This window comes from Triturus cristatus, chromosome 9 (assembly GCF_964204655.1).
Source record: "Triturus cristatus chromosome 9, aTriCri1.1, whole genome shotgun sequence".
NCBI classification, from domain to species: domain Eukaryota; kingdom Metazoa; phylum Chordata; class Amphibia; order Caudata; family Salamandridae; genus Triturus; species Triturus cristatus.
In genome coordinates, this window is record NC_140592.1 from 1,264,232,635 (window position 1) to 1,264,251,244 (window position 18,610).

An 18,610-nucleotide genomic window follows, 5' to 3' on the forward strand; every position below is an offset into this window, starting at 1 on the left:
TATAACTGAATGCCTGGGGTATGAAGGATAAAGCTGCATTCGTATTGTTTCTGTCGGTCTAACATACCAGGGGTGGTTCATTTGATCCGTTATCAGTACTTGCGCCTGAAACTGCATTCTTTTCGCCGAGTTTTCATATGAAGACAGCAGTTGGGTGTCAATGGTATGCACAAGGGCATCATCCCAAAAAGATACTTTTGGTTGTTTTCCCGGAGTACCAGAAAAAAGTGGAATCGCTTTGGAGATGGTGTATGTGGGTCTTCTGATGGAAATCCCTTTTCTTCTCGAATGTAGTATGGACCAGAACAACGGAATCCTGGTAGTTCGAGTTAGTGTAAATTTTGTAGTATTCAAGTCATGCTGAATTTGTGAATCAGATGAAGACAAACAGGGGTGGAAGCTGCTGTCTCTGGAACATGTGTGCACATTTATGAGCCAATGATCCAGATACGGGAAGACTGGACCCTGGCTTCAAAGGAGCGCAGCAAGCGGAGGGAAACATTTTTCAGAGACGCGGTGCAGATACGAGGCAAATTGAAAATTACAAGGGAAGAACAACTCTCTTGGAAGCTCCTTCAATCAGAGCGTGGAATTTCGCAAGATCATCAGATGAGGATTCCACTGGTGGTGGTTCAATGTCTTCCAGAGGATCTGCTATACACTCATCCCACTCTTGAAGCTCTGAAAATGGAGTTGTGTCAAAGACCTGCTTGTCACCTTCCGCATCATAATCCCCTGCGGACTCTTCACCTTCCTGAGGTGGTGGTAGAGCTGGTGTGGTGTAGATTGTTGGGGAAGCAAGCAGTGGCTCGAGTGTTTGATGTGGCCGAGATGTTTGCACTGGCTCTTGTAAATTCGGCTGAATTGGTGTCGGTGCTGTTGTAGTGGCATCTAGGGTTGCGGAACACTAGTAAACCTGATATAATTATCAGCCATCGTGAATTCAAGATCTTTTAGCAAATTTAGGGATGCCTGCATCACAGGTGGATAATGATTTTTTTTCATAGTAGGAGGGCAGAAGATCTATGATAATGCAGAGGGTGGTATCCGTTTCTGCAACAGTAGTTTTCCCTTGGTAAGGGATGGATGAACAGGTGTCTATCGGTGTGCTGTCATCATCTTGGCATTGGACACTCAAAGAATCGCACTGTATGCTCGTCAGACAGGACCACCCTTCCCCATCAACAGGTTTGAAATCAATGATGCGTGCAGGTAGTCTTGGAGACACTGTGCTTGGTGACATCTGAGAAAGCAATACAGACGACGGTACGTCAGCGGTAAACCTGGGCACAGTTAAAAGCCGGCAGAGTTTTTGTTGATAATGAAATTGACATCCCTGATGGTGTTGTTGCCTCGTCGACCAGGTTACTGGTGTCAATAAGGAGGCTTTTGTGGACGGTGGTGCAGCTGACAGGGACCTCAACAGGCCGCCTGTATACAGGCAGCATCAGCTCTGCTCGGTGCTGTATAGTGGGACCTACTGGCCAAAGATGAATGCAATCTTGTCAATCTGTTTGGCAGTATATGACTTTAGAAACAAAAATACAGTACAAGTGAACACCACTCTGTGGCTCGCAGGGCTGATATCTGAACAGTGCGCCCCTCCCATCAAAAGGATTAAAACTAGGGTTTTTTAAATTCAATAAACAAACCGCTCTTCCCTAGGAGACATGATTTGCACTGCTGAGTCTCATTCATATTTAAATTTGAGCGAGGAAAAGGGTAAGCAATAAAAGCCCCAAACCACAATTTCATATTCCCACATGCACTGACCACACATCAACCATCTGACACAAACCAGCCCTGTGTACATACAGCACAGATTGGTATATGCTACCATCAGCTAGTAACACAATTGATATGACCCTATAAAACTCAAATGTACCACCAACACACATTAGCATACCAACCACAGCACTACGGTATGTGCCACCAAAACCAACATGCACTGTAAACTCACCACCAAGACTAATAAAACAACCATGCTCAGATGCACCAACCACACCAATAAACATTACCACACATTACTGAAGCCCATTCCCAGATTCCTCTCAGTCACACCAACATTCTTGACTGAAGCCCACACAGACTCTTTGCCCACACATAGCTGCCGCACCCACCTGCCGAGGCAGAAAGCACATCTTTGCAAAGCTTGAGCCAGAATGGGAGTTTCTGCAAGCCTATTGAAGTCAGCATGTGGCACAGTGTCTCCTTGATGTCCTGCCGCAGTCTAGGGTCAGACTCTCCATCCAGCAGGATTAGCAGTGCACCCTCCAGGCCAATTTCCCGGAGGTTCACCTCTGCAGAGAGGGAGCGACAAGACATTTACTTGGGCCTATAGGGACACGAACATTTTCGATGCATGTGAGAGATTAAATGCAGACATACCAAAGGGAACAACACAGTAAGTAAATCAGTTCTAAATGTAGACATGCTGCAAAGTACTAAACAGGAAGTGATCCCAGGCATTCCAGAAGTGCAAATGTAAGAAAGGTAATAAGATGGGTATAAAACATTGCACACGCACAAATGCTCTTTGTGTCGTAGTCAATCATTCCCACTGTACTAGTCTGAAAAAAATTATTATGTGCATTTGTCATGCCACAAAGAAGGTAAAAGGTAGTAGGGCAGAATGAGAAAAAACGTTTAATGGTGTGGTGAAACATTGTAGGAAAGGGTGTGTGCAACAATAAATATACAGCTGCAAAGACAGAAAATCAAAGACTCCGAGCATCAAAAGCCAGAAAAGAACATTTCACTCAGTCACATGTTCACCATGAGCAAGGAGCCACATACTGCAGCTGAACCTGCGGAGACTAGCCTGAGCACTGGGCTAGAGAAGAACATATCACTCAGTCACATGTTCACCATGAGCAAGGAGTCACATACTGCAGCTGAACCTGCGGAGACTAGCCTGAGCACTGGGCTAGAGAAAAACATATCACTCAGTCACATGTTCACCATGAGCAAGGAGTCACATACTGCAGCTGAACCTGCGGAGACTAGCCTGCGCACTGGGCTAGAGAAGAACATATCACTCAGTCACATGTTCAGCATGAACGAGGAGTCACATACTGCAGCTGGACCTGCGGAGACTAGCCTGTGCACTGGGCTAGAGAAGAACATATCACTCAGTCACATGTTCACCATGAGCAAGGAGTCACATACTGCAGCTGAACCTGCGGAGAGTAGCCCGCGCACTGGGCTAGAGAAGAACATATCACTCAGTCACATGTTCACCATGAGCAAGGAGTCACATACTGCAGCTGAACCTGCGGAGACTAGCCTGAGCACTGGACTAGAGAAGAACACATCACTCAGTCACATGTTCACCATGAGCAAGGAGTCCCATACTGCAGCTGGACCTGCGCACTGGACTAGAGAAGAACATATCACTCAGTCACATGTTCACCATGAGCAACGAGTCGCATACTGCAGCTGAACCTGCGCACTGGACTAGAGAAGAACATATCACTCAGTCACATGTTTACCATGAGCAAGGAGTCACATACTGCAGCTGAACCTGCGGAGACTAGCCTGTGCACTGGGCTAGAGAAAAACAGATCACTCAGTCACATGTTCACCATGAGCAAGGAGTCACATACTGCAGCTGAACCTGCAGAGACTAGCCTGTGCACTGGGCTAGAGAAGAACATATCACTCAGTCACATGTTCACCATGAGCAAGGAGTCACATACTGCAGCTGCGTCTGCGGAGACTAGCCTGTGCACTGGGCTAGAGAAGAACATATCACTCAGTCACATGTTCACCATGAACAAGGAGTCACATACGGCAGCTGAACCTGCGGAGACTAGCCTGAGCACTGGGCTAGAGAAAAACATATCACTCAGTCACATGTTCACCATGAGCAAGGAGTCACATACTGCAGCTGAACCTGCGGAGACTAGCCTGCGCACTGGGCTAGAGAAGAACAGATCACTCAGTCACATGTTCACCATGAGCAAGGAGTCGCATACTGCAGCTGAACCTGCGGAGACTAGCCTGCGCACTGGGCTAGAGAAGAACATATCACTCAGTCACATGTTCACCATGAGCAAGGAGTCACATACTGCAGCTGAACCTGCGGAGACTAGCCTGAGCACTGGGCTAGAGAAGAACAGATCACTCAGTCACATGTTCACCATGAGCAAGGAGTCGCATACTGCAGCTGAACCTGCGGAGACTAGCCTGCGCACTGGGCTAGAGAAGAACAGATCACTCAGTCACATGTTCACCATGAGCAAGGAGTCACATACTGCAGCTGAACCTGCGGAGACTAGCCTGTGCACTGGGCTAGAGAAGAACATATCACTCAGTCACATGTTCACCATGAGCAAGGAGTCGCATACTGCAGCTGAACCTGCGGAGACTAGCCTGCGCACTGGGCTAGAGAAGAACATATCACTCACTCACATGTTCACCATGAACAAGGAGTCACATTCTGCAGCTGGACCTGCGGAGACTAGCCTGTGCACTGGGCTAGAGAAGAACATATCACTCAGTCACATGTTCACCATGAGCAAGGAGCCACATTCTGCAGCTGGACCTGCGGAGACTAGCCTGAGCACTGGGCTAGAGAAGAACATATGAACAAGTTACTTACCTTCGGTAACGATGTATCTGTAAGAAACATTAGTTAGTTAGATTCCTCACCTTAGAATATCCCCAGGCGTCAGACTGGATCCGGAAGATTTTTCGTCAGCAATACCCCTTGCGCGTCGCTAGGCGTCGTCTGCGGCTCCGCGTCCGTCGTCGGCGTCGTGCGCCGGGATGACGTCGTCGGAGTACTTAGACGCCGCCCTCGCGCGCTGACGTCAGTTCTTGTACATAGCCTTCCGCGCCAGGAACGCAGAGCCATGCAAAGACCGACACTGGTGCCAAAAATAAAATCTAGGGGCCTGAAAGGACAACCTTAACCCTAGATGTCAGTTCGCAGAACGGGGAGGATGGGTGGGTCGGTGAGGAATCTAACTAACTAATGTTTCTTACAGATACATCGTTACCGAAGGTAAGTAACTTGTTCATCTGAAAGAAACACGTTAGTTAGATTCCTCACCTTAGAATAGATACCCAAGCAATACCATCCCCGGTGGTGGGTCTGCGAACCAAGATCACACCAGAAAGTCCTGGAGGACAGAACGGCCAAAGAAGCCATCCCTCCGGACTTGGCTGTCAAGGCAATAATGTCTGGCAAACGTGTGTAGCGAAGCCCACGTCGCCGCCTGACAGATGTCCTGCAAAGGGACTCCCCGTCCCAAGGCAGTAGTAGCCGCCGTGGCCCGAGTAGAATGGGCGCTCAGCCCAGCAGGAGGGTCCTTTTTAGCCAAGGAATAGCAAATTTTTATACACAAAACGACCCACCGAGAGATGGTCCGTTTGTGCACAGCTTTCCCCTTCTTAGCGCCCACGTACCCAACAAAAAGCTGGTCGTCCACCCGGAACTGTTTTGTGCGGTCTAGATAAAAGGAGAGCGCACGTTTTGGGTCCAGACGGTGGAGCCTCTCTTCCTCTTTGGAAGGATGCGGAGGCGGAAAGAAGGTGGGCAAGGTGACAGACTGCCCAAGGTGAAATCGAGTCACCACTTTAGGAAGAAAGGAGGGACGAGGCCGAAGGACAACCTTGTCCGGATGAACAGACAGAAAAGGAGGCTTTGAAGATAAAGCCTGGAGCTCACTCACCCGTCTAGCCGAGGTGATGGCTACCAGAAAAGCAGTCTTAAGAGTCAGAAGACGAAGGGGACAATTGTGAAGAGGCTCGAAGGGAGCGCACATCAAGAATGTCAAGACCAGATTTAAGTCCCACTGAGGCATTACAAAAGGGACCGGAGGGAACGTGTGTGTAATGCCTTTGAGAAAGCGTGTAACCACAGGGGACTTGAAAAGAGAAGGCTGATCAGGAAGCCGCAAGAAGGCGGAGATGGCAGCAAGATAACCTTTCAGGGTGCCCAGGGCAGAGCCCTGCCGGGCCAGAGAAAGAAGGAAGAGGAGAACCTCAGAAAGAGGGGCAGAAAGGGGATCCACAGCCTTTGCTGTGCACCATGCCACAAATTTGTTCCACCGGCAGGCGTATACCGACTTTGTGGAGGGACGCCTGGCTGCCAGAATGATATCACAGACTTCAGGAGGCAAGTCAAATGGCATCAACTGCCGCCGCTCAATCTCCACGCATGGAGGTGGAGGCTGGACAGGTTCGGGTGGAGGACCGTCCCCTGCTGCTGCGACAGAAGGTCCTCCCGAAGGGGCAGACGTATCGGAGGATCGGTCAACATACTGAGTAGCTCGGCATACCAGTATCTTCGTGCCCAATCCGGAGCCACCAAGATGACTTGGGCCCGGTCGTACCTGATCTTCTTCAGCACTCTGGGCAGAAGTGGTATAGGCGGAAAGGCGTACAACAGACTGCAACTCCACTCGTGACGAAAAGCGTCGCCGAGCGAGTGCCGCCTTGGAAATTCCAACGCGCAGAACTGCTGACATTGCGCGTTCTCTTCGGTGGCGAATAGATCTAACCAAGGCTCTCCCCACTGCTGAAAGAGACCTTGCGCCACTTCGGAGTTCAGACGCCATTCGTGATCCATCATGCACCGGCGGCTGAGTTCGTCTGCTCTGGCGTTCAGAGAGCCCGCCAGATGTTGAACCACTAGGGTGACGCCCTGGTGTTCCAGCCATGTCCAGAGGCGCAGAGCCTCTTGACAAAGGGTCCACGACCCCACCCCGCCCTGTTTGTTGCAATACCACATGGCGGTGGTGTTGTCCGTGAACACCTGCACGACACTTCCCCTGACAGAGGGAAGGAAGGCTTTCAGTGCAAGCCGGATCGCTCTCAACTCCAACAGGTTGATGTGTAGACGAGACTCCGCCGGAGACCAGAGGCCTCTGATCTCCACCTCTCCCATATGGCCACCCCATCCCAGGAGGGACGCATCCGTCACTACGACATGCTCCGGTTGGGGAAGGGAGAGGCTCTTGCCCTTGACCCACTCGCGGTCCGTGAGCCACCACTGCAACTGTTGTGCAGTGCCCTCCGAGATCAAGACATGGTCGGACAGGTTGCCGTGATGCTGGGCCCACTGAAACTTCAGGTCCCACTGCAGAGCCCGCATGCGCCGCCTGGCGTGATGCACTAGTAGGATGCAGGAGGCCATCAGCCCCAGAAGCCGCAACACTAGCCTGACCGAAACCCGGGACAGAGGCCGAAAGATGGGAATCAGGGCCTGTATATCCCGGACCCGCTGTTCCGGTGGATGGACCCGGAACTGCGCCGAATCGAGAACCGCTCCGATGAAGAGGAGCTTCTGAGAGGGACTCAGGTGTGACTTCGGCACGTTGATGGAAAACCCCAGCAAATGCAGGAGATCCGCCGTAGTCTGGAGGTGGGAGACGACTGCCTGGGGCGAGCCCGCCTTCAACAACCAGTCGTCGAGATAGGGGAAGACTGGAACCCCTGATCTGCGCAGATGAGCTGCGACCACCGCCATCACTTTCGTGAACACCCGAGGGGCACTGGTGAGGCCGAAGGGGAGCACGGTAAACTGAAAGTGCTCTGGGCCCACCGTGAACCGCAGGTAACGCCGGTGGGCCGGCAGGACAGGGATATGGAAATATGCGTCCTGCAAGTCCAACGCTACCATCCAGTCTCCGGGGTCTAGGGCAGCTAGAACCTGAGCAAACGTGAGCATCTTGAACCTTTCCTTTCGGAGGAAGGCATTGACGTTCCGGAGGTCCAAGATAGGGCGTAGGCCCCCTTTGCCCTTCTTGGGAACCAGAAAGTAGTGGGAATAACAACCACGACCTACTTCTGGACTCGGAACGCGCTCGATGGCCCCCTTGGCCAAGAGGGCCGAAACTTCCTCGCGGAGAAGATTCAAATGATCCCCCGAGATACGGTGGTGCTGCGGTGGCATGGCTGGAGGGGTCGTCTCGAAGGGGAGGGAGTAGCCCCTTCGGACGATTTGCAGCACCCACCTGTCCGATGTTTTGGACCGCCAGTGGAGCAGGTGATGGCGAACTCTGCCGCCCACTGGCGTGGAATGGGCCTGAAAGCTCGGACTAGGAGGGCTTTGAGGCGGATGCTGCCGGGGTGGAGGTGGGCTGACCACGTCTTCCTCCATTTCCGCCACGGCGGAAACCACGTCCGCGACCGCGCGCAGGTTGGTTCTGCGGCTGGTGGCTTTGCGGACGCGAGGAGGCGCCCCTTCCTTGGCCACGAAAGGGGCGAAAAGCGGAGGTGTGCGCCCGCGGAGCCGAGAGGCCCAAGGACTTGGCCGTAGCCCGGGAGTCCTTGAAGCGGTTCAGCGCACTGTCCGCCTTCTCACCAAACAGGCGAGTGCCATCAAAGGGCATGTCCATGAGGGTGGACTGGACATCCCCGGAAAATGACGTGGACCGCATCCAGGCGTGGCGGCGGAGCGCCACCGTGGTGGAAATCGCCCGACCCAGCGAGTCCGTGGTGTCAAGCCCACAGCGTATGGCGTGCCGTGCTGCATCCCTCCCATCGGCCAAAGCCTGGGTAAGGCGCGTCCGGGCCTCCTCCGGACACAGGGGCAGCACGTCCTCCACCGTATCCCACAGAGAATGGGAATAACGGTCCAAGAGACAGGCGGTGTTCAAAGACCGCAGGCCCAAACTAAGGGACGAGAACAGTTTCTTGCCAAACTGCTCGAGTCTCTTGGAATCCCGGTCCGGCGGAGAGGTCGGGAAGGAGGATTGGGAGGTAGAGGCCTGGATAACCATACTCTCGGGGGTGGGGTGTTGGGACAGGAAACTGGGGTCGCCCGGAGCAGGGCGGTGGCGCCTGGCGACGTTCCTATCCACAGGAGGAACTGTGGAGGGCTTGGACCAGGTGCCCTGCAGAACGTCAGTGAGGGCCTCATTGAACGGCAGCAGAGGCTCAGTGGAGCTTGCTGCGGATTGAAGCACCTCAGTGAGGATGTTAGTCCTCACAGCCACGGCAGGCAGCTCGAGCCCAAGGGCTGTGGCCGCCTTGCGCAGCACCACAGAAAATGCTGCACCCTCCTCCGAAGCCACAGTCGGAGGAGAAGTGAATCCAGTGTCCGGCGAGGTGTCCAGCCCACTGGCCTCCCCCAGTTCATCTGCCCAGTCCTGTGAAAGCTGTGACTGAACAGCCATAGGGTCCTCGAACCCCTCCCAGTCGCCCCCGTCTTCCGATTCCTGATAGACAGGAGGAATGATCGGAGCCGGACTGTAGAGATGATAGGTCTCAAGCGGCGCCGGCCGCGGCGTCGGTCGACGCCGTTGCGGCGTCGGGTCCGGAATAGGGCTAAACTGGGGTTGGACGCCGTCCGGAGTCGGCGCCGAAGGAGTCGGCGGCGCCGGAGGCGAAGGCGTCGGCGGTTCATTCGCCGGCGCCGGTGGAGGAGTGATTAGGTTAACCGGCGTCGACGGGGGCCCAGGCATGGGCCCCGCGGGGACCTGCGGCGTCGAGACCGGAGTCGTCGACGCCGCCGGGGCCGGAGCCGCCGGCAGGCAAGGTCGCCCAGTCGAGTCCGCGGGGCCCGAAGGCGCGCCAGCGGGCGTCGACGGCGGTGCCAGTCTCCTCATGGCCGAGAGGTAGGCACTGATCTCCGCCGACGTCGCGTTAGTCCCAGGGACCGGAGGGTGTGGGGACGAACGCGGCGCCTGCGGCTCCGCTGGAGCCGCGGGGGTGGAACCACCCTGACCCTCGGCCGAGTCGCGCGACCGTCGAGGGGAGTCCGAAGAGCGATGTCGCCTCTTGGACTTCTTAGAATGTTTGGACTTACCCGACGACTTGGAGCCGGACGATCGGTGGTGGCGTCGGCTAGGGCTCCGCGAGCGATCCTTGGACCTCCTCCTGGACCGGGATCGCGCACGACGCGGTGCCGAGTGGCGAAGCTCGAGAAGCTTGCGGGACAGCTCCCGCCTAGCCTTCGAAGTCAGGGCCTGGCAATCGGAGCACGACTCCGCGTCGTGGTCGGGGCCTAAACAGTAAAGGCACCGGCGGTGGTGATCGGTCACCGACATCAGTCGATGGCAATCCTCGCAAGCCTTGAACCCAGGCATCCTACCGGCACCAGATGTCGACAGACAAGGATCAAAAATGATCAAAAAAGATTTAGTCAAAAAACACTAAAAGAGGTAGCTCTCCCGGATCTGCGCTTACTGGCTCGGAAAAAAGAAGAACTGACGTCAGCGCGCGAGGGCGGCGTCTAAGTACTCCGACGACGTCATCCCGGCGCACGACGCCGACGACGGACGCGGAGCCGCAGACGACGCCTAGCAACGCGCAAGGGGTATTGCTGACGAAAAATCTTCCGGATCCAGTCTGACGCCTGGGGATATTCTAAGGTTAGGAATCTAACTAACGTGTTTCTTTCAGATCACTCAGTCACATGTTCACCATGAGCAAGGAGCCACATTCTGCAGCTGGACCTGCGGAGACTAGCCTGAGCACTGGGCTAGAGAAGAACATATCACTCAGTCACATGTTCACCATGAGCAAGGAGTCACATACTGCAGCTGAACCTGCGGAGACTAGCCTGAGCACTGGGCTAGAGAAGAACATATCACTCAGTCACATGTTCACCATGAGCAAGGAGTCACATACTGCAGCTGAACCTGCGGAGACTAGCCTGCGCACTGGGCTAGAGAAGAACATATCACTCAGTCACATGTTCACCATGAGCAAGGAGTCACATACTGCAGCTGAACCTGCGGAGACTAGCCTGCGCACTGGGCTAGAGAAGAACATATCACTCAGTCACATGTTCACCATGAGCAAGGAGTCACATACTGCAGCTGAACCTGCGGAGACTAGCCTGAGCACTGGGCTAGAGAAGAACAAACAAATAATGAGCAAGAAATAGTGGGAGTTCCACAAAGTGAAGGGGCTAAAGAGGGAGGTGGGGATAATAAAGTCTGAATAAAAAACTAACCCTCTTTACAAAAGGCCCTGGAAATGTTCTGATATTTACCCACCCATGGTCTTACCAATACCAAGGATACCAACAGCTGCAGGAGGTTTGAACATCAGCCTCATTATGAGTTCAACCCTGAGGGCCCACTAAGAAATGAGGGGTTACAGGGGAATCTGGAATTCAAAGGCCAATTTCCTCAGTACTTCACTTTGTCCCAGACTTTAACCTGGAAATTTTAGCTGCTTTCAGCAGAGGAAATATTTGGTCGAAATCTCTTAAGTCGTCTGTGTTAGTCAAACTCTTACAAGGCCTGCATTTGGTCCCTCAGGAAAGAAAGTGGTGGTGCCCAGCTCATGGCTCTCATTTAGAGCACCAGAGAGCAGCCGCATTCCCCTGTTTAGGCTCAACTGCCAGGCAAAGGTCTGAGGAGTAATAAGTAACAGCCACAACGATTCGCCACACAAACAACTTCCTTACCGAGGATAATATCGTCTTCACCATCCTTGGCCAAGGCAATCGCATGATCCGACACCTCTGCCGCTTCCCGTTGAACCAGCTGACACAGACAAGCTAGCACTGCCCGTCTCAGCAGCAAGTAGGAACTGCAGAGGTTCACCTACAGGTAAAAGGAAAACATGTGAGGGCAGTGGCTTGTCAAAAGGGGCCACAGACAGCAAGTGCCTTATCAAATACAAGACCCTCAGGGAACATGGCACTGGCCTACAGAATGTAAACCCAACGGGAGAGGAAAACCAGGTGCACTGAATTATCTCTGAGAAGGCTGTGTGAGGGACCCTTGAAGGCGTAAGACCCGCCCCAGGGCAGCCAAGGTCACCTTTCACCCAAGGAGGTACGTTATTTGCTCACAATCTGGAGGGCTATGGGAAGGTGACCCACTAGGAGAAGTCAAAAGAGGAGAAGCATTTGACAAGCTCTGGGATTCCATGCCATGTGGGATGCCAGTGAAGAAAGGAGGAAATGAAATGGCCATGCTTCGAGCACCTGGAGCTGTGGCTTAAGTTTAGTAAATTGGGCTGTGAAAAACAAAAAGGCGATGGGTGGAATCCTCGATTAATCTCAGTCACTGGTCATTATTCTGGTCTGTGTTCCAGTCCATTGTTGTGCCTATTAGCCCCACTATAAACAGCCATATGCAAATTCAATGTGGTTCTGCTTCAATAGGAACAGTCCAGCCTTAATTATCAGGCCAGGGCCTCTACAGACGAGAGAAACCCCAGACTGGTATTGGATTTATAGGCCTCGTCAGCAAGTGCCAGTTTGAGTCCATTGACAAGAACCATGTCTGAGCAGAATCGTCACAATTGGGACATCTTACCAAGAAAAACAAGAAAGCGATTGGTGTAGCGCTTAAATTAACTTCAGCCACTGGTATGCAATTGTGTCGCATTCTAGTTTCTTATTTAGTTTTCCACTGTGCCATGCTAGACAGGACCAGCCATATGCAAATCCATCTTGAACAAGCCAAAATAGAACAGTCCAGCCTGAACTGCCACATACTGCCTGGTAAGCAGATTCACATGTACACTTGGTGGTTGAGAATCTATTAAAGCCTGCATTGGAATGTGACCGCTTAACATCTCTGGGCCTTCACTAATCTGAAAGTGCTTAACTGCATAACGGTGCACCCGCTCCCACGGGAATTATTACTAGAATTACCTGCAGAGGGATGGGCATGTAATAGGGCGACATTCCTGTTGGGGAGACTGCAGGGAATGTGAGAGATGATCACTCTCTAGTCTAGACATAGTGTATATTTGCAGAGGAAGGGTAGGGGGGCAGTTCAACACAGTCCACATACACTAGCAGGAACCTTCCGAAGTGCTTGACAACCACGGCTGGGCAACCTAAACTACAGACGGGCAGAGAGGTGATCTGGCCAGCACTGATGGGTGGTAAACAGACCATGGACGGCTCAGCTAGGACGAGTTCTTCTGAAATGAGGTGCAAGGGACACATTTACTATTTTCAGGAACAAGTCCCTAAGACAATTAATAGATACTAATGCTCAGGGGACAAGAATACTATCCAGTAGTAATCACCATTGTGGATATAAATGATGGTCATTTAGTGTTTCGTGCCCGTTTGTTTTCATGTTTTTAACACCCGTTGAAGATTGATTATCCCAGGGGGTTGATCTTCCATACATAGATGTTTGATTGAAAGTGTACTACATATCCATTTTGACTACTCCTGGATATTATTCTGGTCTCCAGAGCATTAGTATCTATTAATTGTCTGATGGACCGTTGTTCCTGAAAATACTTACTACCCTCGGCCTCAATCAATTCTCATTCTTGGGTTCGCTTGTACTTATTTACTAAAGACACTTTAGGGGCAGCAAGATGCAGCAATGTAGAAGTTTCCAGAAATTGCATAGCCAGCCGCAGTGAACAAGCGGAATGTATCTCTCCCTCTGGGGTTACAATAATGCATTGACATGGACAACAGGAAGCTCATCTCATGCTACTGTGGCGAAGCAAAGCACAACACCCCCTTGCTCCCTGCCCTCGACTGGAAGAAAACACGATGTATTGTAAGCCAGAAATTCACAACTCATTCCAAATCCTGTGGTGGGTAGAAGTATAAGCAGCAAAACACCAGTGCTCGATTGTGGTGAATTCACCATTTGGAATTAAAGCGGGCGGCTAAAGCGTGGTGGGAGCTGAAGGAAAAGGAAAAGCGAATACAGAATAACTAACCAGATGGAGCCAAAAACTCAACATCGCCAAGAGGCCCCAAGCAAGATTTCTGAGAGAAATAAGCAGCACGTCTCCAATACACAGCATGCTAGGATAAGATGCCACGTGCGTCCTGCAGGAAGCCATCAGCGCAGACATGTCAAGATAAGGCTTTGCAGGCATGGGAGGTGCCATTCGAGTGCACCACAGACCCGCGCATGCCACGGCACGCAGGATATGGCAATGGGATTATAATGTAAATGTAACAGCAGGATGGAAGAGGCGCTACAGAAGAAACACCACAAGCTGCTCGCAGTTCCAAGGACCTACCAATACTGAATTATCCAACAAGAGGTCCTGCATAGAGAAGATGAAAACAGTAGAGCTGTAAGATAAAGGCTGAAGGAGTGCATGCATAACAGGAAGTCAAACACTGGCAATTAACCCCATGGTGGTAGGTGAGCGGAAAGGATTGGTCTTCGAGGACCAAACACTGATAGACGAGTGAACGCAGCTCTGCCAATATCACCAGCGGATATTATTGCAGGACGGCACTGCGTGTCTAATACTAATAGATGTGCAGGGCTAGACTGCAGTGAAGAATGTATCTGTGCTCCTTGGCCATTCTGACACTGAGCCCAGGACTGGTCTACTTCAACCATGATCCCCCTGGCCTGGTAGCAGGGTGGCTCAATGCAAAGAGGCCTACAGTCTTTGACCTGGGACCATGTGGAAGCTGCGGCAACTTTAAATACTCTGAATTGCTTCAGATTGTAAAATTCACTGTTTGGACAGTACAAGCATCTATCATTTGAATGAGAAGGAAAATGCTACTTACCAGTATGCATCTGTTCTTGGCATGCAGAGCTGCAGAATCGTATACTTGTGCATAGATCGCCATCTGGTGTTGGGCTTGGATGTTTACACTTTGTTTTTGTCTTCGAAGAAGTCTTTGTAGTCACAAGATAGGTGACTCCTCCTTAGGGTGATAGTGCGCATGGGCATCAACTCCATCTCCACATTGTTTTCGCCATGAAGGGTTATGATGGATTTAGTAAGAAATAGAAAGAGATGCCCATGTGTGATGTATCTAAGTAAGATAATACTGCAACAGATAGAGGTATCCGGGGAGGCGGGTGGGCGTATATGAATCTACAGCTCTACATGCCAAGAACAGATGCATACTGGTAAGTAGCATTTTCCGTTTGAGGCATATCAGCTGTAGATCATATACTTGTGCATAGACTCTACAGCAGTTACCTCTTTAGCAGTTGCTACTTGTATCTGTTGCAGTGGTCTGAAAAAGTGTTCTTAATACAGCCTGGCCCACACTAGCTTGTTGTTTTGCTTGCACATCTACATAATCGTGTTTAGTGAAAGTGTGCGGTGTAGACCAAGTTGCTGCTTTGCAGATGTCATCTAGGGGAATGTTCCCTAAGAATGCCATAGAAGCCCCTAGTTTACGTGTGCAATGAGCTCTAGGGGAATGGTTAATGTGCGTTTGGCCTCACAATAGTATATTTGGATGCATTTAACAAGCCACATTACAATCCCCGCTTTTGAAATGGGATTGCCCTTATGAGGTGGGGAGAAAGCCACAAAGAGTTGTTTAGTCTTTCTCAAGGGTTTAGTTTCTTCTATGTAGTATAGTAACGCCCGAGGGAGAAAAACTGGGAGTTCAACAGACTGGTTAAGGTGGAAGGCAGAAACGACTGTAGGTAAAAAATGTGGGTTAATCCTAAGAGCCACTTTGTTGTAATGCATTTGCAAAAATGGTTCATGCCTGGAGTTCACTAACTCTGCTAAGAGACGTGATCGCAACCAGAAAGACTACTTTCGAAGTGAGGAACTGTAATTCGCATTTGTGCAGAGATTCAAATGGGGGACCCATGAGTCTGGTAAGGACAATATTTAAACTCCATACCAGAGAAGGGGGAGCTCTGGGTGGAATTATTCTTTTAAGTCCTTCCATAAATGCTTTGATAGCGGGTACTCTGAACAAAGACAAGTGTTGTTCGTTTTGGAGATAGGCTGCTATTGCAGCGACATGTAGTCTTATGGATGTATATGCTAGGTAAGATTGTTTTAGGTGCAAAAGGTAACAGATGATGTTTTGAATAGAAGCATCTAGTGGATTGATTTTGTTATTTGTACAGTAAATTACAAATCGTTTCCACTTTGCGGTGTAGCATGCTCTGGTGGTAGGACATCTAGCCTCTTTGATGACGTTCATGCAGTGAGGTGGGAGATCGAGGTAGCCAAACTCTAAGACTTCAGGAGCCAGATCGCAAGGTTGAGTTGATTGGGATCTGGGTGTCTTATCTCTCCATGGTTCTGAGTGAGGAACTTGGGGGAGGTGTGCAGCTTTTGATGAGGAACTACGGATAGTTCCAAGACGGTTGTGAACCATGGTTAGCGTGCCCATGTTGGAGCAACTAGGATCATTGTGAGGGACGGCTGTTTGAGCTTTCGAACCAGTAACGGAATGAGGGGGAGAGGCGGAAAAGTGTAAGCAAATTTGGACAATCGGTGTGGATACCTGGATGCGAAACTTGGGCATTTTGCGTTTTGCTGAGTGGCAAACAGATCTATTTCTGGGTGGCCCCACACGTGAAAGAATGGAAGAAGAACCTGGGGATGAAGTTCCCATTCGTGGATCTGCTGTGTTTATCTTCATATGCTCTGAGCTAGGTGTGAAACCTATAGAGGGTGTGTCCCTCCTTGTTTCTGTATGTAGTACATTGCTGTCATGTTGTCTATACGGACCATGACCGCTTTGCCTACTAGATTGAGTTGAAAGGATTTCAATGCCAGAAACATTTTCAGTAATTCCAGGTAATTTATGTGGAGTTGCTTTTGCAGAGTGGTCCATATGCCCGGAATGGTATGATTTTGAAGATGAGCTCCCCAGCCGGTGAGCGATGCGTCTGTTGAACCGGGTCGAGGAAAGGCCGCCCTTTGGAAAGGTTTTGTGTATTTCACCACTGCAGAGAACGATGTGTGCGGCTGTCCACCAACACCAGATCTGTTAGCTGACCTTGAGCCTGGTTCCACTGACGTGCCAAACACTCCTGTAAGGGACACATTTGGAGTCTTGCATAAGGGACGATGAGAATGCATGAGGCCATCATCCCGATTAACTGCATGAACACTCGAACTGGTAATGAGTGTTGAGGCTGAAATTGCGGTATTAGAGCTTGTATGTTGCATATTTTGACTGGGTTGGGGTATACTAGAGCTTTTGAAGTGTTTATTGTAGCTCCTAGATATTGTTGTGTGCTGGATGGTTGGAGGTGGGACTTCGGGAGGTTCACCGTGAATCCCAATTGGTGAAGCAACTGGATTGTTTTGTGTGTGTTGTACACAGCTGTTCTGTGACTTGGCTTTTATGAGCAAGTCATCCAGATAAGGGAACACGTGAATATGTTGTCTTGGGAAGTGAGCTGCTACTACTGCGAGGCACTTTGTGAAGACTCTGGGTGCTGTGGTCAACCCGCACGGGAGGACTTTGAACTGATAGTGTGGACCGTCTACCACAAACCTGATTTATTTCCTGTGAGCAGGGTGAAAGGGAATATGAAAGTAGGCATCCTTTAAATCTAGAATGGAGAGAAAGTTGCCTTGTTGAAGCAGTGGTAGCACCTGTTGGAGAGTGACCATGTGGAAGTGGTCTGACTGAATGTAAAGGGTTAACGGTCTGAGGTCCAATATAGGCCTGAGAGAGCTGTCCTTTTTTGGAATTAGACAATACAGGGAGTAAACCCCTGTGCCTTGATGAGGCGAGGGGGCTGGTTCTAATGCATTTTTTTAAATAGAGAGGGAACCTCTTGTTTTAGAAGAGTCGGATGTTCCGAGGACATTGGACGTTGTCTGGGAGGAATGTTTGGGGGAGTGGAGGTGAGTTGCAGGCAATAACCATACTATATAATTTGTCCTACCCACTTGTCTGTTGTGATGGAGTTCCAGACAGGTAGGAACTGTGAGAGACGTCCCGCGACAGGAGTGGAATGATCGGGGGAAGTGAAGGGAGGTCACTGCTCGGTGGTAGGGGAGCCGCGGGTGGTGTTACCGTGGCCTATTCCCTTATTGTTGTTACCCCTGTATCCTCCTCGGAAATATCCTCTGGAGTTGGTAGCTTGATTGGGCCTTTTATATGATGAAGAGGGATGTTCTGAGCCAGTGGTTTTGGAGCCAGCCCTGTAAGAGGAGCGACGAAAAGAGCCTCTAGGGAAAGACAATAGCAAGGTCCCCAAGGACATGGCAGTCTCAGTATCTTTTTTCATCTTTTCTAAAGATGTATCGCCTGTAGGCCCAAAAACATGCTCTTGGTCGAAAGGCTGATTAAGAATAGTGGATTGCACCTCTTGTTTGAATCCGGATATCCGGAGCCAAGCGTGCCTGCGTAGTAAAAGACTGGTATTAATAGCACGAGATGCTGTATCAGCCACAGAGGGTACATTTTATAGATATGTTGGTTATTAGTTTACCCTCCTGTATTAGGTCATTAGCTTTGTTTTTATATTGTTCAGGAAGATTTTCCATAAGCTGATCAAGCTCATCATAGTGAGCTCTGTCATATCTGGCCAACAGAGCTTGGGCGTTGGCAATCCACCAATGATTTGCAGCCTGTGACGAAATTCGTTTGCCAGATGAGTCTATGAGTTTTGATTCCTTCTCAGGAGGAGGGGCGTCGCCTGTGCTCTGTGAATTAGACCTCTTGCGTGCACTAGACACCACAAGAGAATCTAAAGGGACCTGACCTCTGATGTACACTGGGTCATTGGGATCTGCGTTTTATTTTTTGTCCACCCAGGTGTTGAGGATCCTGTTTCTTACAGGGTCTTTAAACACTTATGGTGCATGTTTTAGCATGCCTTTTAGCATTGGCAGGGTGTGTGTGGACTTTTGTGAGGGTGCAAATGTTTCCAATAAGTCTTCCTCCAAGGGATCAGAGTGTAATTGTACCCCATGGTATTGAGCAGCTCTATTTATTAGTTGAGTAAACCCAATATTGTCA

At 50.6% G+C, this 18,610-nt stretch overlaps 1 protein-coding gene across 5 annotated transcripts in view; it reads right to left on the bottom strand.

The window, feature by feature from the left end:
* Nucleotides 1-18,610, bottom strand: part of HEATR5A (HEAT repeat containing 5A) — a 399,007-nt gene that overhangs the window by 171,921 nt on the left and 208,476 nt on the right. For all 5 annotated transcript variants that reach the window (XM_085627402.1, XM_085627405.1, XM_085627403.1 and 2 more), the window contains 2 exons: nucleotides 11,372-11,510; nucleotides 2,121-2,300 (listed from right to left, as the gene is read on the bottom strand). In XM_085627402.1, the coding sequence (XP_085483528.1) occupies nucleotides 2,121-2,300; nucleotides 11,372-11,510 (319 nt within the window). The remainder of the gene's footprint in view (nucleotides 1-2,120; nucleotides 2,301-11,371; nucleotides 11,511-18,610) is intronic.